Genomic DNA, 25,170 nt, shown 5'->3' with positions numbered 1-25,170 from the left:
GCGCCATTCAAGGGCCCATCACTTTCACACGCCCATATATCTGCCACAGCAACTACACAAAATGATGGACTGCGTAGAGTGTCACTCAACTAGCAGTGTATGTAGTGACCAACAGAAAGTTAGTACTCACACACCGCCAGCTGAGCGCTAGACCACCCACACCACCATCCAACCACCAAACCATGCACACCGCCAGCCAAACATCACTCAGCGCACACAGACAGCCAAGTACCACTCCACGCACACCGCCAGCCAAGTACCACTCCACGCACACCGCCAGACAAGCAGCACTCCGTGCACAAACAGCCAGCCAAGCAGCACTCCGTGCACAGACAGCCACGAACCACTCCACGCACACCATCCAGCCAAGCACCACTCCACACACACCGCCAGCCAAGCACCACTCCATGCACAGACAGCCAAGTACCACTCCACGCACACCATCCAGCCAAGCGCCACTCCACGCACACCATCCAGCCAAGCGCCACTCCACGCACACCATCCAGCCAAGCGCCACTCCACACACACCGCAAGCCAAGCGCCACTCCACACACACCGCAAGCCAAGCGCCAGTCCACGAACACCGCAAGCCAAGCACCACTCCACGCACACCGCAAGCCAAGCGCCACTCCACGCACACCCCAAGCCAAGCACCACTCCACGCACACCATCCAGCCAAGCGCCACTCCACGCACACCATCCAGCCAAGCGCCACTCCACACACACCGCCAGCCAAGCACCACTCCGTGCACAGACAGCCAAGTACTACTCCACGCACACCATCCAGCCATGCGCCACTCCACACACACCGCCAGCCAAGCACCACACCGCAAGCCAAGCGCCACTCCACGCACACCGCAAGCCAAGCGCCACTCCATGCACACCGCAAGCCAAGCACCACTCCATGCACACCGCAAGCCAAGCGCCACTCCACGCACACCGCAAGCCAAGCGCCACTCCACGCACACCGCAAGCCAAGCACCACTCCACGCACACCGCAAGCCAAGCACCACTCCACGCACACCGCAAGCCAAGCACCACTCCACGCACACCGCAAGCCAAGCACCACTCCACACACACTATCCAGCCAAGCGCCACTCCACGCACACCATCCAGCCAAGCGCCACTCCACACACACCGCCAGCCAAACACCACTCCACACACACCATCAGCCAAGCACCAGTCCACGCAGCCCACCAGCCAACCACCAGTGCACACACCACCAGCCAAGCACCATTCCTTGCACTCCACCAGCCAAGCACCATACACTCACACTGCCAGCCAAGCACCTAACCATGCACTCCGCCTGCCAAACAAAAATCCACACACACCACCCGCAAAACACCAAACCATGCACTCTGCCAGGGAGGCACCAATCCACACACACCTCCAGCCAAGCGCCAGTCCACGCACACCGCCATCCAAGCACCAGCCTGCACACACCACAATCACATTTAGAATTATTCTTTAAAAAAAAACACTAAACAAATGGAAATACCTACAAATCAACTTACACAAATTCTAAAACTAAACACATTGCACTAAAGCCAAACCTTGAAACAAACCAATTTTTTTTACAGAATACAGACCAGGCAATTCACTTCACAGCTCATTAAAACTCCCAATACTTCTTTTTCGTGTGGTATGATTTAAAACAAGCTGACAGACACAATCCAGGCTTAGAAGGACAGTCAGGGCAGTACATACGAGACTCCTTCCGCACGCCTCTACGCCAACAGACTCTGCATCTTCTAGTCGGAAAGTCTTTTGCGGTAGTGGGAGGAATGAATTCAGCAAAGTGGCGATCTTTCAATCTAGCCACATCCTCCACCACTCCAAATCTAGGAACACTTGCCTGCTCCACTAGCACAAGGCTGGCTATTACAGACTCCTGAAACTTAACAAAAGGCATCTTCGACTCAGGACAAGACTTCTGGAACACAACAAAAGCATTGAAGGATGCCAAATGGAAAAGATGAATAGCCAACTTCTTGTACCAAACGTAAGCCTTTCGAATAGCATCATAAGGTTCCAACCTCTGATCTACTCTGTCAACACCACCCATGTACTTATTGTAATCTACAATGCACACAGGTTTGCGCACTTCAGCAACCTGACCCCAAACAGGCAGAGGTACAGTACTTTCGTCATGGATAGTAGTCAGCATGTACACATCTCTCTTGTCTGAAAACTTCACAGCCAGAAGCTCCCCACATCGCAATGCAGTAGACTGTCCCCTCACAAGCCTTTTGCAAACAAGTTCCTTTGGGAAACCTTTCCGGTTACTGCGCATTGTGCCACAAGCAACAGTGCCCACTTTGGCCAACTCCTTGAACAACCGCACACCAGTGTAGAAGTTATCTACATGCAAATGGTGGCCTTTGTGAAATAATCCTCTACCTAGTTCCCATACAATCTTCTCAGTCACTCCAAAAGTGGAAGGACAACCAGGAGGGTTAATGCTGGACTCCTTACCAGTGTACACCCTGAAATTGTAGACATATCCAGTCTCACTGTCACACAACATATACAGTTTGATTCCATAGCGTGCCCTCTTACTAGGAATGTACTGCCTAAAAACCAAGCGGCCCTTGAACAATAGCAAAGACTCATCCACTGCAATTTCTTTTCCAGGAGCAAAGATCTCAGAAAAACGATCAACAAAGTGATCAAGGACAGGCCGAATTTTAAACAGACGGTCACAATCAGGGTGATCGCGTGCCAAGGCTAAACCATTATCAACAAAATGCATCATCCGAAGAAGAAGCAAAAACCGATCACGACTTATGACTGCTGGATATATAGCTGTTGTCATCAAGGGACTAGTGGACCAATATGAAGACATTGATGGCTTCCTTAGCAAGCCCATCAAAAAAGTTAATCCCAAAAACTTCTTCATCTCTTCAACATTTGTGGGAGTCCAAAGAGTAGCTCTAGAATGGGGCTTAAGACTGGCACTGTTGTCCCTCAAAAACTGTTCCGCATACAAATTGGTTTGATCAACAATCTCTTGCAAAAACACATCGTCCATAAACAACTGAAAAAAATGTATTGGCTGGAAATTCTCAGTATTCACTCTACACCCAGTAACACCAGTGAACTCTGGCAATGCCGGCTGCACCATGCCAGGGGGAACCCAGAGGCCATCCCCATGAACGGGGGGAGCAGCCACCTCAGCCTGCAGACCAGAAGCCACTTGTTGCTGTACACGTACGGGAAGCCTAACATCCACAGATACTTCTGGCTGCACATCACCAACAGAAAACATAGCATCCCCAGAAGGCTCTTGCTGCACTACACCACCGGGAAACAAAGCAGGTCCAGATGCATCTTGCTGCTCTACAACAATGGGAAGCCTAACAGCCCCAGATGCCTCTTGCAGCACTTCACCAACGGGAAGCCCAGCAGCCTGAGAAGCTTCTTGCTGCACTACACCACCGGAAAACAAATCAGACCCTGATGCACCTTGCCGCTCTACAACAATAGGAGGCCTAACAGCACCAGATGCCGCTTGGCGCACCACAGCAATGTGAAGCCTTTTGGGCGCAGGCTGCAGCCCACCTGCCTCATGCCGACGTAAAAAGAAAGGATATCTTGCAGCCCTAGGAAGTAGCACAGCTGCCTCTTGGTCCACTACCGGCGCAACAATGTCCTCCGCTACCTAGCCTGGCAGAGCCCCTGATGTCAGTGGACCCTTCCAAGGTGGGACCCAGTCTGGAGCAGGTATCCTGCCCCTCTCTACCCTGCCTCAGTCAGCCCAGGGCTGTAGAGGTCAGGGAGGCCAGTGGTGGACCCCAAAGGGCCCCCTGTCCAAAAGAACCCCCCAATCAGCAGATTAAGGGCACTGAAGCTAGTAGTCCTAGCCCATTGAAAATAAAACAAACTCCTGAGGGATCCCCCTTAAAATTAGCTAGGGACCTCCCACAGATGAACACTGTTGGGCACAGCCAAACCTGGGGCCTAAAAACCCCAAACCTGACCTGTCCCCCCAGTAAGACAAACAGAGGGACTCAGCCTCCAGCTTTAGGTAGCCAGAGGTTGACCCTGAGAGCTCACAGCAACTCAGTCCTGGAAAGAAAGTCACATATGGTGGATAGTGATTGGAGGAAGTTGAGCCCAACATTAGTGGAGTCTCACTTCAGTACTCCATCTCAGCACCAGCCTTTTACTTTGCCAAAACACACCACAGGTAGAGATTCCCTATGGTGGAGACCCTAAGATACCCTTAGGGTGAGTGATTGCTTAGTGGACCATGATACAGGGGGTAACCATGTCAGTGCATGTACCACCTCATATGGCCACTCAGGCAATATAGGCTTACCTGGCCAAGGATAGCCTTATCTCCTTATCTCCCAACTTTTTGCCTGGTGTTTTGCTGGTTTTTCGACTTAGTTGACCTGGGACCCTGCTATTCAGGGCCCCAGGCATACTGCTCTCTCTGTAAAATGGATTCCATGTACCTTAGGTACATATCTAATTGGATACTGAGTCACCTTATCAGTCCCTGTACAGTGTACCTTAGGTACCCAGGGCATAGGTGTACCCAGGGCCTACCAGGGGCTGCAGCATGTATTATGCCACCCCTGGCTGGCCATCCAAATCTGACACAACTGGCTGCACGACAGCTGGGGCAAGGTGGTGTAAACACCCTTTGCTTTAGATATAGTATTCCTATATCTAACCCTAAAATGGACACATGTATTCCTATCAGTCACTCCTATGGCAGGCCTTAACAATCCTGAAGGCAGAGTGCTTGGAATTATGTGAGATGGAGCTCTGGCATGAGCTGAGCCCGTCTGCAGCTTGCGGAACCAAGTCCTAATGGCTGTTCCATGATAACGCGTACCAGACACTCTTAAGTGCATTATAATCCTTGCGGTTATTTGCTATCTTTGGTATCGCTTTATCAAAACATGTCGGGTAAGGTGTCATACGAATTGGAATACTAACCCCTCGCCAATTCTGGCGACGGGGTTAGCATTCCACCCTTCTAGAGGGACACGACATGTATGTAACTGTGAACCCCGGTTAAAGTTAACTCGAGCCTCAGCATCACAAAATGGATGCTGCCACCACAGACACAAGTCTGACCTCCTGCTGCTGGGAGTCCTTCCAGCGAGGAGAGCTTGGACAAAGGGTTTCCTGTCAGGGGCGGTGCTAGCACCATCCCAGACAGGGTTTTGTGTATCCCAGGTAGGCAGGGCTGAGAAGGAAGGTGACTGCAAGTGGCACCCCGGTGCTCACTATGCATCTGCCGGTTTGAACCAGTTCCAGGGGAACACCAGCCCCTGAGCTGGGGAAAGTCCGGACAAGGGAGCGGGGTGTAACCACCCCCCTCCTGGTCCCACCCATGGGCAGGACCTAGTCGCGTGCCAGCCCCTTTCTTTAGTATAAAGGTAGGAGTGGGCCACCTTCCCAAATTAGATAATTCTGAATCTTGACTACTTTCCACGAAAGAACTCTTGAACATTTCTGAAGACTCTCCCTTGTGGCTAAGGAGTAGCCACCCTGCACCAGCGGGCACCATCTAAGCGCATGCGGTTTGCTGTAAGTCCATCCTCCGGATCAAGACTGCCCAGCTCGACGAGACCTGGATTCCCTGGCATCTCTGACCTCTATCTGCATCATCAGCCCAGCTGAGATTCGTGGGTGTGACGAGACCTGAAGGGACCGGCCATCTTCAAAACTGCACGACGCTTATCCAGCACAACCGCCGAGGGATCCTCGAGTGAGTGCTTTGGGGTTTGAGAAGCCCTAACCCTGAGCAGCTCCAGCACTGAAGTCCAGCCCCCCAGCCTCCACGAGATCTGCGTGGGGCCCTTCTGCTCTTTGCTGCTCACCGCGTTGTCCGGCTACTTGCCTGCTAGCTAGTGGCCCTCCTGACGACGAACCACGACGATTGCATTGCTGGTCTGGTTGCTCCAGACTGGCCCTTGCTCCCTTCCAAGAGAGGAGCACCCCGGACCCTCTTGGTCCACTCCAGACGCCATCTAGAGTCCACCGCGTGGGCTTGCCTTTGCCAAGGTTTGTTGCCCCAAACCTGGGTCCAGCATCGCCGACAGCAGACACCTTCGTGAGACAGCTCGCACCTCCATCCTGGTCGCCGACAACGCCTCCTGGTCCGAGAGACTGCAGAGCCCAGCGTCGCCCACTCACCTGGTCGAGGTGACTTCATCCGGTGCCATCCTGGTGCCCACCTAATCACTGGCTAGTGATTAAGAACTGAGTCCCCTCTGCTTTCAGGTCGTCTCCTTCTTCGATCCAGGCTTGGATCACTCCGGACATCATCACTGGTCGCCTGCCAGCAACTTCTTCTTTCAGGCTCCATAGACTGTAACGAGGATTCCCGATGTCTTTTGAACCCTATGCAGCCGCAGCCCCTGGGCTAGGTAACTTGAGCATTTCGGTGCTCCAACGTAGGTTCACTATCTAAGTGTCCAGATCCTTTTTCGTTTTCAGCCTAGCTAGTCGGATTCGTCCGATAACACTAACTTTACGAAATCTAGCATCCATAGACTTTGTCCCGCATCCCGCGTGAGAGTGCACACTCTGCACCCGATCTCCCTAGGCCTCCTGCTCCTAACCTAAAGGTTCTGTAGTGTAGTCCTAGCGATCCTAAAGCCTCTGGATCTTGTTACTTACCTGCTAGTATTTCGCATTCCACTTTTGTAGTATATGGTTTTTCGTGCCCCTCGGTTATTTGTGTAAATTGTGCAACTTAAAGTATTTTCTTAAGAGTTTTGTTGTGTGCTTAGCTCCCTGACTCATAAAGAGATCAGGGTAGACTTGTTATAAATAAATATCCTTTTATTTTCATAACAACTTGTGTGGTGTCCTTTCACTTGGTGTTCAAGGGGTATATGTGATGGTATAACAGCTGGCTTAACACGCCCTCTAGAGTTTAGCCTAAAGACTGCTCTTGTCCATGCTACTAGGATAGCTGGTCTATAAGGTTGACTTACAACCAATCATCAATAAGGGTCGTTTGGAATGATACACAGTGATCACTAAAATAGTGAGCACTACATATCAGGCCAACTTCTCACACACATTAAGATTGACATCACAGTAAATCTCCAAACGCAGCATTCCCGCCCTCCCGGCACTCCTGTCCGTCACAGCCAGGTAGCCCTGTGCCAGAGCCGAACAAAAGCCACTCAGAGGCTACAGGTGTCGCATTATTGGAATAAACCTCTGCCATAAACTCCGGAACCCCTCAAGGCAACGGGGGGCTTCTACGTCACCGAGGGGTGGTCTGCTTTTATGCTAGATAGATGAACTATTACCATTGCTGCCAAGGTTTCAGATTGCCATGTGTGACATTTTCAAAATTTCAGTGTAGTTATGAGTGACATTTCAAGGACTAGGAGTGACACTTTCTCCCAAGCAAAATCATTCAATGAAGACGAGGGAAAGATATCTATATCAGAAATTACACCAGCCCTGCTAAGCACAACGCATCAAGAGTTGGACTAACTCACACAGTTGCCAAGTTTTTTAGCATGCATACCAGTGACATTTTTATGTTTATACTCTACTTATTAGTGGCATTTATGTCTATCACGTGTGACACTTTAAATAACATTTTATCAAGAGAAGTTAGAAAGAAAGCGTGTATGGGACAAAATAGCAAATCATCATCTTTATTGTAACACTTAGATTAGATCACCAAATCCACCATAGGACATTTCGGATTTCTAAAGCTGTTGTGCATCAGGTTCCATAGCACTGTGCTTCCTCTAATTTCTTAAATAACATTCAAAATCTATTTCATTTCATTCATTGCAACAACTAACTGCCCCGCCATCATTAACAATCTTAAAAACTCCTTACTGCTCTATTGCCCCCTCCCCGCCCCCCATCCCCCATCATTGAAATTCCTGCCCAAAGGACTCAAAATAAACATACCAAGGACAGGGCAGAGAACCGGAGCCAAGGAGGGGCAATAACAGGGCGGCAGAGGGAGCATTAATACGGAGTAAAGCGGGCAATAACACATCAAAGGGGACAATAATGAGACATCAGAGGAGGCATTAATTGTACAATAGAGAGGGCTATGCGAACATCAGAGTTGGCAGCAATCAGGCATCGCAAGGGGCATTAACACGGAGATAGAGCAGTAAAAAACGGCATAAGGCTGGACAGAACATGGAATGGGATAATAAGAGGGCAATACATAAGGAAATCATATTACTTCGAACAGGGCAAAAATACTGCTTCAAAGGGGACTTTAAGAGAGCATCAGGTGGCTTAACATGGCATCAGATAGGACAATGAAAAGGCCTCAGAGGAGTCAATAACAGAGCATCAGTGGCATTAATAACAGCAAATTAGAAAAGAGTCTTATCTATAAGACAATAACGGGCGTCCGAGAGAATAAAAGTGTTGCTTCCGATTGGGTAGTAACAGCGCATCCGAAAGAGCAGAGGAGCGAATCAGAGGGGCTACAATGTCACCAAAGGGGCTAATAAGGCCTAAAAGAGAACAACGGCAAGGCGTCTGTAAGGGTAATCGGACACAACATTATATAGCACTACCAACAAGGGCAATAAACAGGAACTGGGCATCAGTGATACTCTCCTGGTGGCCGCTTTGCGCTGAAATCCTCCGAATCGGATGCATTCGGTACTAGGTAGTGGTAACATTAATAACAGCTGACAGGGATTCGGCAGAATGTGTGTTTTTCCTTAAAACACAGCACCTGTCAAACTGAAGTAATCGGTTCCAGCAATGGCTGCAACCGCTTACAAATAAAAAGAACACACGAGCCACTGCACTAACCTCAAGAAATAAAAGTGAAACCAAACTGAACACCTAGGCTAGGGGACCCTGCACCACAACTTAAAGACAACAGCTTCAACAAACAATACTCTATTAATAAAGAAAAATGTTTCCTACCTTAGAACTCAAACCAGCTTAAACCTTTTCTGAAAAGGAGGCCCCCCCTGCACTTCGAGGTAAGCCAAGCCGAGAGTGTCACAACTCTGTGCTACACCATCCTGCTGCCGTGAAGTGTCGAGGTCACTGGGAGGACACCGATCGGCAGCAGCTCCTGGGGGCCCAGGTCAATTGGCAAGAATTTGCTCGTCTGAAATCTCTCACCTCCAACTGCCCTGACCTTTTACACCGCGCTCGTTTGCTCACAGGACATTTAGGGCATTCAGGATGGTTCCCTCTGCCACTTGCTCTGTGTCCTCTTTCTGTGTTCAGGAAGATTCCTTCGCGCCACAGCCGGGAGCTTGGATGGTGACACCCAATCAGCTCTCCTACTGCCTGGAGTGCTCCGGAAGTCAATTCGCTCCAAGGCCTGCCTGTTCAAATCGCACCGAGGCCTGCCTGTTCCATTCGAAACCAAGGCCTGCCTCTCCCTGCAGAGCCTTGAATCTGCCTCCGACCACAGCCACACTCACCGCTTCACTCCTTTCTCTGCAGCTGACCAACTCCGATCGAGGCCCAAGCAACTAAAGAAATTACACCATTTAAAAGTCAGCACCTTCAACACTAGCATACATGGCTCTTCTCGACCCGGCCCTGAGAAATAAGTGCTGGTGCTTAGCACCGGAATGCACCGGCACAAATTAAGCCCTGGCTTATGTACTTACAGGTGCAATTTCCTTGTGCTGTATTAGAATTCCTGAAGGCACCCCGGGGTGTCCTTCTCTGGGGATTGCTGTGCTGTTCATCTGATAGAGGCTACTAGCCGCAGATTCCTTCACGTAGAATTATCCCCAAGCGTGAGACTGGATCCGGAAACTTTTTGCCACAGCATCCCTGCGCGCCGGCATCACGCGACGTCCACACAGGCGTCGTCCACATGCGTGACGTCAGCGAGGTCACATAAGCCCCAACCCGGCGCACTCACTTCAGCTTTTTCCTGTTCCGCGTGCAACGCGGGTCCGGTCTTGCTGCGGGCCTATTTTGGGTCCTTTTTTCTTCACCATTGTCTTTTTTTCTTGGTGGAACAGTGTGCGAATGCCTTCAGGCTTCAAAACTTGCACATCGTGTGGGCGTCTTACGTCGGCGACAGACCCTCACCTCATTTGTATGTGGTGTTTAGGGGAGGATCACGGCACCACTGATTGTGAGGCGTGCCAACAGTTGAAGCCGAAGTCGCTGCAGGAGTGCCGGATGAAACTACTCTCGGCACGTCTCTCCAGGTCGACTTCCTCCCCTCGATCAGCCTCGGCAGACGGCTTCAGATACAGCCGTGGTCGTAGTCCTCGTCCTTCTCCGATGTCGTGAGAGCGTCGCTCCCCGGTGGATAAGTGTCGCAGTTTGTCCCCAGGGGCTGGTATTCGGCATACCGGGGGCGTGGACTCTCCGTGGGTGATGCGGCCCGCTTGTTGGCCTCCTATCCACTGTTTCCCGGTGCTGGGGCGTTGAGAGTCCAGATGGAGACATATGTGGCGACTTTGCAGGCCTCGCTGGCATCTTCGCCTCCTGGGGCGTCAGCGGATCCCTTGCCTAGTGCGGGACGCTCCGCGGCGCCGGTGGCTCCGGCCCCAGCCCTGGCTCCGACTGGTTCGGATCCAGGCTTGGAGGATATGGTGCCGTTGGAGTGCGGCCCTTCAGGGCTACCTCCTTCAGGCCATGGCGCCTCTGCCTTGCCGCAAATTCCCGCAGGAGTGCCTGTGGTGTCCTGGGAGGTCGCCGGGACTCAGGTCGCATCCCAGAGCCCCGCTCGGCCCTCTGGGCAGGCAAAAACCTTGTCCAAGGCTGAGCTGACGCCACCACGGCGCCGGTGCCTGCTCCTGGCGGCGCCACAGGGGTCACTGACCTCTCCTTGCCACGCTCTGGGTTGAGGTGGGGTGGGGACCTCTCGTCCCCCTCCGGGCCCCTCTCGTCCCTCCCCGCAGGCGGCTGCCTCGTCGGAGGGAGAGTCGGAGGTTTAATCGTCTCTGTCGCCGTTGCATGGGTCGCCCAGCCACCTCCGCCACATTCTGGGCCGAGGCTGGCGGAGGGCTACATGTCACTCCCCCGGTTCCTCTCGTTCCTCCACGCAGGCGGCTGCCTCGGCGGAGGTCGAGTCGGCGTTGTTCCGGCGCCTCCCCTTGGCCACTTCGGCTCCGGCTCCACTCCCCGGCGCGGTGTGACTTGGTGGAGCCCTATCCAGTCTCTCCTTTGGCGCCGGATGGTGCTGGCGTCCTGCCACAGGGTTCTCTATGGCATTTCTGTATGTTGCTATTGCTTCTTGAGGTTGTGTGCGCGACCCTTGTAGTGGTGGGTCCGGGCATTTCCTCTCCTTTCTGCTCTTGTGCTGAGAGCTGGGATGCTTCTGTGTTCTTCTTGCTTCTGGCGGCTTATGAGTTTAGGGGCCGTTCTGGCTGGCCTGTTGCCTTCCCTCTGGGTGGGCTCGTCTCTTTCCCTTGTTTCCTTGGGCCCTCTAGGCTTCTTCTTCTTCCTCTGCTTGCCTGGTATTGGATGGAAGCTCTGTTGCCTTGGGGGTGGAGTGGGGTGTTTCGGCCTCTCCGGCCTTGCCCTTGGTTCCTCTGTTGTAAGTTTATGGGCCTCTTCGCTCTTCCTTCTTTCTCCTATATCCCTCTTGGGGTTGCTGGTGTTCGACTTGTGGGGGTCCTTTTGCCTGGAAGGGACAAGGTTACTTCCCTGGTCTACAGGTCTGGTCCCCTGTGGGCCCTCTGTCCTGTCCAGACTGGTGGGGTCCTTTCGCAGACCCTCTTTCCCCGTGGGTATTGCTAGTGTATCTATTCTACGTGAAGGAATCTGTGGCTAGTAGTCTCGATCAGATGTACGAGTTACTTACCTTCGGTAACAATGTATCTGGTAGAGACGATTCTAGATGCAGATTCCTTCACGGCTCGCCCTTCCTCCCCATTCTGCGAGGACCCCTGGGGTCCTCTTTGATTCTTGGAAGATAGGGTTACGGTGCTCTTATGCCCCGCTGCTCTGTCTGCTCCAGGTTGGGGAAGTTTGCCGTCAATCTCTGCCCTCCTTTCCCTTCCGTTCCTCCTGCTGCTAGGGGTCCTGGCCCCTCTGCTAACCTCTGAGTTGGGGTCCTCTGGTCATGCCTTACCCTTGTTTCTTGGGGGGGTGGTTGCCCTCTATGCTGGGGTGGCTTGGGGGTTGGTTGTTCCTGCCTGTTGGGACTGTCTCCCCTTCCTTGTTTCTGGGTAAGGGTTGTAGGCCTGCTACATGTGTCATTACTTTTTACGCAGGTTCCTTGTCTCCGGGGGAGAGGGGTGGGTGGCATTGTATGTACTGGCAGGGTGGCTGCTCAGGGCTCTGCTCTGCTGTTCTTCCTTCTGTCCCTGCCCTTGGACACGGCAGTGTTGCGCTGTTCCTTATGGTGCCTATCTTTTTCTTTTTTATACAGTCTTTCGCACACTGTTCCCATGCTCCCACAGTTTTTTGTCTGGTGTCTCCTCGTTGTGGTGCAGAAAAGATCTCAGAAGAAAACTGACGTGGGCGCGCCAGGGTGGGGCTTATGTGACCTCGCTGACGTCACATATGCGGACGACGCCTGGGCGGAGTCGCGCGATGCTGCCCCGCCCCCTGCGCGCAGGGATGCTGTGGCAAAAAGTTTCCTGATCCAGTCTCATGCCTGGGGATAATACTACGTGAAGGAATCTGCGGCTAGAATCGTCTCTACCAGATACATTGTTACCGAAGGTAAGTAACTCGTACGTCAGGTCTGACCTGCTGTCTTCGGCCTGGCGTCGTGACTCTGGTCTGCTCCTTGGGTCCTGTGTGCGTAGCCCTCTCTGTGGTGTGTCCGGGCCTTCTTCACACTCCTTTTCGCTGGCCTGGGGGTTGGGGACGCTCTTGTGTTCCTCCCTCTTTTGGGACGCAGTCTCCCTCTTTTCCTGGGTGTCCCGGGCTATTCTTCCTTCTTTCTCCATGTCTCCTTGGAGCCTCTGAGTTGCTCTTCGTCCTCTTCCTTACCTTGGCCTTGGATGGCGGTTCTGTAGCCCTGTAAGGTTGTGGGGTGCTTCGGCCTCCCCTCCCCTTTTTGCCTTGCTTCCTCTGTTGAGTGGAATGGGCTTCCTCTTTTCTCCCTTTCTTCTTCCCCCGCGCCCCGTGGGATCGGTGGCTTTCTGCTATGTGGGTTCCCCTTGCCTGCAGGGACGAGGATCCTCACCTTGTCCGTTGGCCTGGTCCACTGTGGGGACCTCTGTTATGTTCAGGTCGATGGGGCCCTTTCGCAGACCCTCCTTCCCTGTGGGTATGGCTAGGGTATCTATTCTACGTTAAGGAATCTGCGGCTAGTAGTCTCTATCAGATGTACGAGTTACTTACCTTCGGTAACGATGTATCTGGTAGAGACGATTCTAGCTGCAAATTCCTTCATGGCCCACCCTTCCTCCCCGTTCTGCAAGGGCCTTTGGCTTGGTCTTCTGCACTCGCCTCCCAGTGGGTGGCTGTATCTTCTGTGAGTGCATTCTTTCGCTCTTTTGACAGGATGATCTGTTCTGTTCTTGTTCCTTCCTCCTCTAGACTCTCTGGAGGATGGTGTTATTTGTTCTCCTTTGCCCCTCTGGTCTGGTCTAGGTTAGGGGCTTGCCTTCACTTCTTCCCTCCCCTCCCCTTCCCTTGGTTACTAGGGGTTCTGGTCCCTCTGCTACTTTCTGGGTTGGGATCATCTCACTGTGCCCGTGTTTCTTGGCGGGGGCGGGGGGGACGTTGTCGCACTCCGTGCTGGGGTTCCCCTGGAGATTTGTCATTCCTGTTTGTCTTGAGACCAGTTTCCCCTTTGTTGTTCCTGGTTTTGTTTGTCGTCCTGCTGTATGTTGTCGTGACAATTTTGCATGTGTTCCTTGTCTCCAGAAGGGGGTGTCTACATCCTGGCAGGGAGGCTGTTCGGGGCTGTACTCTGTTCTTTTCTTTCCCTGCCTTAGGCCGCTGCAGTGCAGACACTGCTCCTTATGGTGGTGTTCGTCACCATTCTTTTTCCACTTTTTCTGCTCTTTTGCACACTGTTCCCATAATCCCACAGTTTTTTCTGATGGCTTCGCGTTGTGGCGCGGAAAAGTTCTCAGAAGAAAACTGTGGTAGGCGCGCCGGAGTGGGACTTAAGTGACCTCGCTGATGTCACGTACGCGGATGACGCCTGGGCCGAGTTGCGTGATGCCGCCGCCACCGGCCCCCCAGCCGCCCCCCCCCACCCCCCCCACCCGCCCTCCAGGCATGCAGGAATGCTAGGCAAAAAATCACCGGATTCAGTCTCACGCCTGGGGATAATTCTACGTTAAGGAATCTGCAGCTAGCATTGTCTCTACAAGATACTTCGTTACTGAAGGTAAGTAACTCCTACTTAATCCACACCTAGATTAGCTGGTAAAACAATGCAGGCTTGAATCCCAACTGCTGCACACCAATGTAGGAGGCTGGCTTAGTATATGATGCCCACTTATGTAATTGCAGCACCATGCAGTAACCCAGACAACCCCTATGGTGGTGTTAGTGGTCTTAGACATTAGAAAGCTCTGTAAGTGGTAGCTGTGGAGAGCAGCCTTCAGGCTTAGTCTAGAAGGAGTGTAAAGCAGCTTGTTTTACCAGTACTTAATCTTATGGTATAGGTTAAGTGAAAAAGATTCACACAGTACAGTTATAAAAAATATGTATCTATTATCAACACTCACTAACGCAATGTATTATCTCCTATCGGGAAATATAAACACAATACTTTGTCATTAGAATACGTAAACAGCACAGAATACAGAGTGGGAGGCCAAGCCATATGCTAAAATACTGGAATGCGAACCATGACTCAAGTCAAGAGTGAACCCAGAATATGTAGAAGAGTCGGGGACCCAAGGAACCACCGAAGGTGAGTATCTAGTTACCCACATTTGTGTGCAGAGCGGGAACACACTGCATACTTAATTCGAGTCAATGAGCAACTGGCCGTTGCAATTTTAAAGAAGGAACCAACCCAGCGAACCCTGAATAAACCCCATGGAGGGTGGATGGTTGGAGAGCCACCTCACCTATGGATACCCCTGGAACGAGGATACCTACACAAGGGAAGCCAAGTGCATAGGTGTGAAATGGCGTCGGAAACCCTTGTAGACCACAATGGAGGACTGCAGAAAGATGTCACTGATGAAAAAGGTGAAGTGTCTCTGGTGGAACCCAAATATGGATTCAAGATAAGAGGTTCCTGCAAGCTGAGGAGACAGAGTCTGATACTGATATTGCACCCTCTATCCTAGGGTTTAACTGAAAATGACACTGAGGGTTTTGGGCCTCATGGCCTCTGGCATCCTTCTTGTAGACCATGCCAGATGGCACATACAGGCTGTGTAATGGGGACCTGAAGTTCCAATTGGGCGCAGCATCAGGGAAAACTATGCAGAGGCAGACCTCTCTCCCTTCGCCACCCAGACTTTACTGTAGTGACCGATGCGTTCCTTCTGGGATGGTGCGGCGATCTGGGAGAGTTGGAGATCAGAGGACTCTGATCTCTGGCACTAAAACCCTTCTTGCCATCCATCAAGGGGAGGCTAGTTCAGGTTTTCACGGACAACACGACCATCATGTGGTACTGCAACAAACAAGGTGGGGTGGGGTCATGGACTCTGTGCTAAGAGGCTTTACGTCTCTGGACTTGGCTGGAACAGCAGGACATTACCCTGGTGGTTCAGTATCTGGCTGGGTTCTTTGAAGGCTAGAGTGGACAAACTCAGCTGAAGTGGCCTAGCAGATCACAAGTGGGGTCTCCATCCTGAGGTGGCACAAGGACTCTTTCAGCGGTGGGGCGTGTAGGAGAGTAGGGTCTGCAATCCTATGGTCACCCCAGATTTTTGCTTTTTGCTTCACTGGTTTACGACTTTCCCTGGCTGTGAGCCTGCTAATCAGACCCACAGCCTAGCTGTTCTCTCTCTAAATTAACAACCATGTACCTTAGGTGCATTTACCAATTGGTACTGGGCCACCTTATCAGTCCCTGTACAGAATACCTTAAGTATCCAGGGCATAGGTGTACCCAGGGCCTACCAGGGGCTGAAGCGTGTATTATGCCGCCCCTGGCTGGCCGCCTAAACAGACACAACTGACTGCACGACAGCTGGGGCAAGGTGGTGTAATCACCCTTTGCTTTAGATATAGTTCCCTATATCTAAACGTAAAATGGACACATATATTCCTATCAGTCATTCCTATGGAAGGCCTTATCAATCCTGAAGGCAGAGTGCTTGGAATTATGTGAGATGGTGCTCTGGCATGAGCTGAGCCCGTTTGCAGCTTGCGGAACCAAGTCCTAATAGCTGTTCCATGATAACGCTATACCATATACTCTCAAGTGCATTATAATCCTCGCGGTTATTGCAAACTTTGGCATAGTATTATCAAAACATGTCGATTAAAGTGTCATACGAATTGGAATACTACCCCCTCGCCAATTCTGGCGACGGGGGTAGCATTCCACCCTTCTATAGGGACACGACATGTATGCAACTGTGAACCCTGGTTAAAGTTAACTCGAGCCTCAGCATCACAAAATGGATGCTGCCACCACAGACACAAGTCTGACCTCCTGCTGCTGGGAGTCCTTCCAGCGAGGGAGGCTTGGACAAAGGGTTTCCTGCCTTGGGAGGTGCTAGCACCACCCCAGACAGGATTTTGTGTATTAGGTAGGACAGGGCTGAAAGGAATGAGACATGCCTGGGGCACACAAGGTGTCCCAGTGCATACACCGGTCTAAACCAGTTCCTGGGGAACTCCAGCCCCAGAGCTGGCGCAAGACCGGACAAAGGACAGGGGTTGTAATCACCCCCCTTCCTGGTCCCACCCAGAGGAGGGACCTAGTCGTAGTGCAGCCCCCTTTAGCCGAATAAAGATAGGAGCTGGTCCCATTCCAAATTAGATTATCCTGATCAACTTTACAAGAAGAAACTCTGGACTTCGACGTTCTGCTCCATAGAAGACTGAAGAAATCTCCCTTGTGGGCAAGGAGTGTCCACCCTGCACAAGCAGGCACCATCAGCGTACAGCGGCTTCCCTTTGTTGTCTTCCTGCAAGGATCGAGACTTCAGAGCCCGACGAGACCCGGATTCCCAGACCTCTCCGACCTCTACCTACATCTGCAGCACAGCTGAGACCCGTGGGTGCGACGAGACACGTGGGACCGGCGATCTTGAAAGAAGCAGCACTTCGCTCCAGCACGACTTCAGAGGCATCCTCGTCCAAGTGCTTTGAGGACTGAGAAGCCCCGACCCCGAGCAGCTCCTGCATCGAAGACCAGCCCTCCAGCATCCACGAGATCTGCGTGGGGCCCTTCTGCCTGTTTGCTGCTCGACGCGTTGTCTGGTCACTTGCCGGCTGGCTAGTGACCTCCTAGACGACGAACTCCGACAACTTCTCTGCTGGTCTGGTTGCTCCAGACTGGCCCTTGCTCCCTTCCAAAAGAGGAGCACCCCGGACCCTCCTGGTCCACTCCAGACGCCGTTTCCACTCACCGCGCGGGTTGCCTTTGCCAAGGCCTGTTGGACCCGAATCCGGAGACGACACCGCCGACAGCGAGAGCCTGCGTGGACAGCTTGTGCCTCCATCCTGGTTGTCGAAGACACCACCTGGTCCACGTGGCTGCAGAGACAAGCGTCCACCTTCACCTGATCGCGACGACGACATCTGGTTCCACTCCTGGTTCCACTCCAGTCACTGGCTAGTGACTTTGAACATTGTCCCCTCTGCTTTCAGGTTCTTCTCTTCACTGATCCACCCTTGGATCACACCGGACATCTTCCTCCTGACCGCCTGCAGCATCTTTTCCTCCAGGCTCCATAGACTTCAACGCCGGAACCCGACACGACTTGGCACCTATGCACCCGCAGCCTGTGGGTGAGGTAACACGAGCATCTCGGTGCTCAAGGGTAGCTTGACTCTCCTAGTGTCCAGTTCCACAGTCGTTTTAGTCCTATCTAGTCAGGGACGTCCGTACTCACCTTTTTCTTAAAACTGTACTGTCCATAGACGTTTGTACGCATCTCGCGTGTGAGTTCACACTCTGCACACGCGCTCCGTGGGCCTCCTAGTACTTACCTCAAGTTAGTATAGCGTGGTCCCAGCGATCCTACAGCCTCCGGACAGCTCCATTCCTTTGATTGACTTTCACATTCCACTTACTTAGTATATGGTTTGTCGTGCCCCTAGGGCACCATTGTAAATCGTGCAACTTAAACGTATTTTTCCTAAGAGTTTGTCATGTGCTTGGCCCTCTGACCTCATAAAGAGTTCAGAGGTGTATGTTAGTTAATAAATACTTGTTTATTTTCATAACAACCTGTGTGGTGTCCTTTCACTTGGTATTCAAGGGGTTATATGTGGTAAAACAGCTGGCTTCACATGCCAAAAGAGTTTAGCCTAAGACTGCTTTGTCCATGCTACCATTAGAATAGCTGGTCTATAAGGTTGACTTACAACCAATCACCATAAGGGTTGTTTGGACTGATACAAGGTTATCACTAGAACTAGTGAGCATCATATATCAGGCCAACTTCTCACAGGGCGAGCCTAGGTTAGATCTGTTTGCCTCCATAGAGAGTACGCAATGTCAGCAGTTTTGTGCGCTGGGATTTCCAAGGCGGCTTTCACTCGGTTGTGCTTTTTGTCAAGGAGCTCCGGCCTCCTTTACCCCTTTCCAGCCATGCCCCTCCTGCCCAGGACTGGGCATGGAATGTCTGGTATCCCGAGCTTCTGGCAATGAGCACTGATCCTCCGATCAGGCTGCCCCTTCAGGAAGGTCTCCTGTCGCAGCAGCAGGGGAGGGTTCTCCAGCCGAACCTTTCCACTCTTCGCCTCCTTGTGTGGAGATTGAGCAGCAACTACTGAGAGCTTTCAACTTTCCTCCCATAGTTTGTGAGGATATTCTGGCAACCAGGCGTCCTTCCACAAAGTCTGTGTACGCCTGCCGATGGGCCACATTTTGTAAATATTGTAAAGACCGGTCTATTGACCCCCCCCCATCTGCATCTTTATCTGATATCCTTTAGTTCATACTTTCCTTGGCCCAGCAGGGCTCTGATCTGAGCACCTTGAAGGGCTATCTTTCGGCTGTCCTCTTTTCTTTGGCTGCCTGATCAGCCTTCTTTTTTCAAATCCCTTCTGGTGCAGAGATTCTTGAAGGGATTAACTCACTTGTTTCCTTCTTCACCCTTTATTTTGCCACAGTGTGACCTTAATTTCGTTCTCACCTTTCTGATGTGTGCACCGTTTGAGGCGCTGCACAACTGCCCTCTACTGCGGCTCACCATCAAAAAAGCCTTCTTAGTGGCAATAACTTCTGTCAGGAGTTCGAGCATAATGCAGGTAATTTCGTCATAGCCTCCTTACCTGACAGTCTTTCCGGATAAAGTGGTGCTCCTCACAAGGGCATCTTTTCTACCTAAGGTGGTAACAACCTTCCATTCTACCCATCTTCTATGCACCTCTGCACGCTTCCAAGGAAGCGGAGCGTCTCCATCGTCTGGACCCAAATAGAGCATTATTGTTCTACCTGGATCGAACCAAAGAGTTCCGGATGAGTGACCAACTCTTTATAGGGTACGTGGGTGCAAAGAAAGGGCGTGCTGTCTAAAAGAGGACTATATCTCGCTGCATAAAAATATGTTAGCCTTAGTGAAGAAAGATCCCCCTGAAGGGCTTAGAGCCCATTCCACCAGGGCAAAAGCGGCCACCACGGGTCTCCAGCGTGGTGTTCCTGTTTCTGATATATGCCAAGCAGCCATGTGGGCAGTACTGCACACGTTTGCCGACACTACTGCCTGGATTTCCAGGTTCGCAGAGAAAGCCTGTTAGGTAGCTCTGTTTTGCAGGACTTCCTGGTCTGAGCCTTTCCACAGCCCCTACTCTGAGGATGAGATTGCTTGAGTATCTGTTTAAAGGTAAATAATCTGCGGCTAGATGTCTCTATAAGATGGACAAGTTACAGCTTATCTGGTAGAGACATGATCTATCCGCAGATTCCTTACAGACACACCTATTCTCCTGGCTCTGCGGATTGGTTCTAGTGTATAGGACTTTTCCCCATCAGGGAACCAGTTGCCTTTTTTAACACACTATGGTCAGTCACTTCATGACTCTGCGCTTCTGATTTGGAAAGTCGTGAAAAGTATTGATATCAGCGTGCCGGAGTAGCAGTTATATTGATGACGCGGACGCCACGATGACGATGCACATGACGCCTACGACGGCATGCAGAGCCGGCCAATGCCATATACAGGTGTGCAGGAGTAGTGCTATCAAAAATCTTCCAGATCCAGCCTGACGCATGAAAGTTCAAAGGTAAGGAATTTGCAGCTAGCTCATGTCTCTACCAGATAAGGCATTACGGAAGTGTCCCGAGGTGGTCGGAACGTTGGGGGATTTGAACTTGGTACAGCCGGTTCTACAGATGGGGCTGATGAAAAGAGGAACACAGGCGCCTTCAATAGCGGTTTTAACGAAGGCTTTATTGGAACGTAAGTTCTTTTCATGAAACACAGTCCTGGACAAATGAAGCAAAGAAATATGTTTTCTCTTGTGTCGTCTCCTGGGCTTCTGGGGCTTCAGGTCGCCGTATTCCACACCGGGCGTCGTCCTTTTGGTTCCACTCCGGTACCGGCAAATAAAAGGAAACGAGGGTCAGGACAAAGAAATGAGGTGATACTTCTCAAGGGACCGGGGGTGAGGGAGTAACCGCCGTGAGCTCGTGCACTAATTCAATCTACCCCTAAACAGGTGGGGAAAGGAAGTGCTCGTGCAGGGGCAGAGGGTTTCGGGTTTTTATACAGAAAGAAATCACTGCTGTTTCCTCCGCCCGACCCAACCCGCTACCCGGCCCCGTACCTCTTGGAGCCACGCTCCTCCCGTGGGAACGTGGCAGGGCGAAGCGTGGAACCGTTGGCCTCCAGGCGTGTCGTTCTCCTTCTGGTTCGAGTCCTGGTAACTCCCGTCGTCTTCCACGTGTACCTCCACTCCTGGGGAAACGCCGTCCGACGATGTTTCTGTTCTTCCGGCTTTTGACGCCGTTACGCTCTCAGGGGGTGGAGACTCGTGTCCTTGGTCCGAAGTGTTAAAGGGACCGTCTGAATTACTGATCGGGATCCAGACTGTATCGTCCTCTTCGGTCCATGACGCAGGAGTATTCTGTGGGGACAAGGGGCACGGTAAAAGAGGTGTGGCTGTCCACCATTCTGTAGCAGTCTGAGGTTCCGACTCCCGTGCCCCGTCACAGGAAGGTAAGTAACTTGTCCATGTAGGAATTGGTAAATATAGATTGAACCCCTCCCCTGCTGATGACGGAACCGCTCCGTCATCAGCTGCGGTGGCGCTGTGCTGATGACGGAGCGGTTCCGTCATGGCCCGGCCGCCACGCCTGCGCGGCGCTGATTTCGTGCCTGCGCAGCGCATTCTATTGAGCGGGGCGGGCCATGACGGAACCGCTCCGTCACAAGCACAGCTTAACCGCGGCTGGTGACAGAGCGGTTCTGTCACCAGCATGCGGCCGCCGCGCGGCCGCCCCGCCCTGTTAGCGCTGCGACGGAATAGCCGCTGCAGCGAAAGGGTTAATTAATTAAAATATTAAATTGTTTACTAAAAATAACAGGAACTGATAGGCATAGTAGAAAACATCAGTCAACCTACTACAGAAAAACATTATGAGGAACAGTTTAGAAAGCAAACTAAGAGACATGGCGATATAACTGTATTCTAAAGAGGTCAATCAATCGACCAAGGGTTTATAAAGCGCACTACTCACCCGTGAGAGTTACAAGGTGCTGGGGTGGAGTGTAGCTCCAGATCAGTCGAAGAGTTAGGTCTTGAGGCTCTTTCTGAAGGTGTGCAGAGTGGGGGAGCATCTGATGTTGACTGGGAGCTTGTTCCAGGTCTTAGCTGTGACGTAGGAGAAGGCGTTCCCGCCTGCTCTGGTTCTGTGGATGCCTGGGGGTTTCTGCCACGGCGAGGTCGGCGGATCGGAGGTTCCTTTTCGGTACGCGGCTGGAAACTTTCGTTGAGGTATTTGAGTCCGATGTTGTGGAGGGATTTGTAGGTGTGGGTGAGTAGTTTAAGGGTAACTCTCTTCTCGATGGGGAGCCAGTCAAGGTCTCATAGGTGCTGGGTCATGTGCTTGTGTCGTGGGTTTCCGAGGACGAGTCTGGCTGAGGTGTTCTGGATGGTTTGGAGCTTGTGTAGCAGGGTTTTGTTGGTTATGGCGTAGAGGGTATTGCTGTAGTCAAGTATGCTGGTTATGAGTGCGTGGGTGTCGGTCTTTCTGCATTCGAGGGGATCCACTTGAAGGTCCTGCAGAGGAAGCGGAGGGAGCTGACGCAGGTGGAGGCAACTGCGTAAATCTGGAGGGTCAAGGTGAGAGGAGTCTAGAATGATGCAGAGGTTCTGGGCGTGGTCCGTCGGGGTGGGTGGGTGTCCGAGAGCATGGGGCCACCGGAGCTATCCTACGCAGTCGGGAGGGTCCGAGGACGAGGACCTCTGTCTTCTCTGAGGTCAGTTTAAGGCAGCTGTCGCTCATCCAAGCTGGGACTTCTTTCATTCCTTCTTGGGAGCTGAGTCTGGTGTTTTCGGGGTTCTTAGAGAGAGAGCTGGTTGTCAGTGTAAGATACTATGCAGAACCCATGCAGTCTGTCAATGGTGGCGAGGGGGGCCATGTAGATGTTGAAGAGCGTGGGGCTGAGCGAGGATCCTTGGGGTATTTCATGGTTGATCTCTGTAGGTTCTGATAGAAAGGGGGGAGTCTGATCCTTAGGATTCTGCCAGAGAGAAAGGAGCGGATCTAGCCGATCGTGGTTCCTCGAACACCGGCTTTGTGGAGTCAGGCTGCGAGAGTGTGGTGTGAGATAGTGTCAAAGGTTGTGAAGAGGTGCAGTCCCTGGTCGAGTATCATGCGGATGTCACCGTTGGGGGCGAGGAGGGTGGTCTCAGTGCTATGGTTGCTGCAAAATTTGGACTAGGAGAAGTCGAGGATGGCATTCTCTTCGATGAAGGTGGTCAGCTGGGGGTTGATGAATCTCTTGTGATTTTGGCTGCGAAGGGAAGGAGAGGGATGGGCCGGTATTTTTTCAGGTCTGTCGGGTCGGTCCGGAGTTTCTTGAGTAGGGGCTTGATTTCTGCCCGCTTACTGTCGTCGGGAAAGTGCCGGATTCGAGGGTGGTGTTGATGTTCTAGCCTAGTTTGGGTGCTATGGCGGCAGCGCCTCTGTGGTAGATGTGTGGAGGGCGGGGGTCCGTGAAGGCTCCTGCGTGGGTGTTCTTCATGGTCGTGCCGGTGTCTTCAGTGGTGGCAGGTTTCCAAGTGGTGATGGTCGGTTGGTTGTCGGTGGTGGAGAGCGGTGTGGTGTCCGGAGTCTGTTAGCTGAAGTTGTCGTAGAGGGCCTTGATTTTCAGGTGGAAGTAGGAGCTGAGCTTGTTGCAGAGGTCCTCAGCAGGTGAGACATCCGTGGCTTTGCTGGGGGGTTTGGTGAACTGCTGTATGATTTTGAAGAGCTCTTTTGCGTTACTTGCATTGGTGTGGAGTTTGTTCTTGATAAATGTCCGCAAGGTGGCTCTTATGTGCTAGTGGTATTCATCCATGACATTCCTGTAGTTGTTCTGGTCTTTGGTGGTTTTCCTGTTCTGCCAGAGCTTCTCAAGGCGTCTGCAGATGCGTCTGGCTTCTTGGAGGTCGGTGGTGAACCAAGCAGCCTTCAGGGGGCATTGATTGACGAGGTGGCGGAGGAGTGTGAGCTTGTCAGCGCAGCCGGCAATCCAGCAGTGTAGGTCTTTGGCTGCGGAGTTGCTGTTGGTCGTGGCGGAGGGGGGGGTTGTGGAGCAGGGTGGTGTTGAGGTGCTCCTCTGTGATCTTGCTCCAGTACCTCTGAGGCAGGTTTAGGTGCGGTGGTGGAGTTGAAGGTGAAATGTACGAAGTGGTGGTCTGTCCAGAGGGGCTGCTTGGTTTGGCTGAAGTGGATGTTTGTCCCTCCTGCGAAGATGGGGTCGAGGGTGTGTCTGGCTCTGTGGGTGGGGGTGGTGATGAGCTACTTCAGTCCGAGGTTGGCGAGGTTGTCAAGGAGGGTGGTGGAGTCGGGGTCGCTGCTGTAGTCGAGGTGGAAGTTCAGGTCGGCAATGGTGGTGACGGAGGAGGCGAGAGGGCTAGGGGGTCTGTAGACTAGGGTCCCGCGCAGCGTGGTTTCCGGCCTGGTTTGGATCTGGAAGTGGAGGTGCTCTGTTTCGGAGAGGGGGTCGTTCGTGCTGGAGGGGGAGAGTCGGAGGGAGCTCTTGAAGAAGTATCAGCGAATAAAAAATATATTTTGTGCTCTTAATTGTTTTGCATCGCTGGTAGGAGATGTGGCCTAACGGCATAGCTTCCTAGTTTGGAATTAGGAACCTGGTTCTAGTTACAGTGTTGGCTCAGCATTTTGGGCTTATCACTTTACCTCAGTGGACTTTCAAAAAACCGCAACAAAAAAAAACCATTGAAATATGCGTTACTTGTAAACTTTGCAAATGGCGCCGTCATGTTTTTCCCACTGTTTGTATAAATGTAAGGCAACATTTAATCAATCACTTGCCCCACTTTACATGTTTGGCAGTTTGTTCATCAGCATTTTCAGACTTTTCTTTAGTAATTTATTGTGAAAATAGGCGCTCACTGAGACTTCCGACAAGATGCTGTTAGCAAACGCAAGCGAAAAATTATACTATGCACCAAAAGCTCATCTTTTTTATTTAATTTAGGACTTCTGTTGCTTTGAATATGTAGGTGGTGAATCTTTCATTTTGATACAGAATGTGAGGGACATCGTACAAGTTTGTGAATGAACATGTCTGAATGAAATTTGCTTGTAAGTGTATAATCTCTACTTTTTCTGTTTTTAGACCCATCAGCATGAACTGAAAATTGGAGGTTCTGAAATAGTTATTACCAACATAAACAAAAGAGAATATATTCAGTAAGTATTTTATTTGTGAGTGAGATATTCTGAGAAAGACATCTACCAGCGGATACCTCACCTTTTGAATATTACCCAGGTGTCAGACTGGATTGTGAAACTTTTTGGCAGTTTCTCAGTGTGCCGGTATATTGTTAAACAACAACAAAGGAGTGCCTGTGGTCAAACCAGGAAACTCCTTTGTTGTTGTTTATTGATTTACAGGGGGTTCAGGAGTGCCCTTTCCCTCCCTCTCTTTTTGTTGCTGGTATATTGTGCCATGTGGCTCTGCACTGCTGCTGTTCCGCTCCTGA

The 25,170-nt window shown here is 51.7% G+C and overlaps 1 protein-coding gene across 3 annotated transcripts in view; it reads left to right on the top strand.

The window, feature by feature from the left end:
• NEDD4 (NEDD4 E3 ubiquitin protein ligase) overlaps window positions 1-25,170 on the top strand; it is a 1,992,497-nt gene that overhangs the window by 1,643,904 nt on the left and 323,423 nt on the right. For all 3 annotated transcript variants that reach the window (XM_086958341.1, XM_086958342.1, XM_086958340.1), the window contains one exon: window positions 24,804-24,877. In XM_086958341.1, coding sequence (XP_086814467.1) covers window positions 24,804-24,877 — 74 coding nt within the window. The remainder of the gene's footprint in view (window positions 1-24,803; window positions 24,878-25,170) is intronic.

The sequence above is a fragment of the Lissotriton vulgaris genome, chromosome 2_1, assembly GCF_964263255.1.
Source record: "Lissotriton vulgaris chromosome 2_1, aLisVul1.2, whole genome shotgun sequence".
Lineage (NCBI taxonomy): Eukaryota > Metazoa > Chordata > Amphibia > Caudata > Salamandridae > Lissotriton > Lissotriton vulgaris.
The sequence above is the reverse complement of the archived record's forward strand: the minus strand, read 5'-3'. Positions and strand labels throughout refer to the sequence as shown.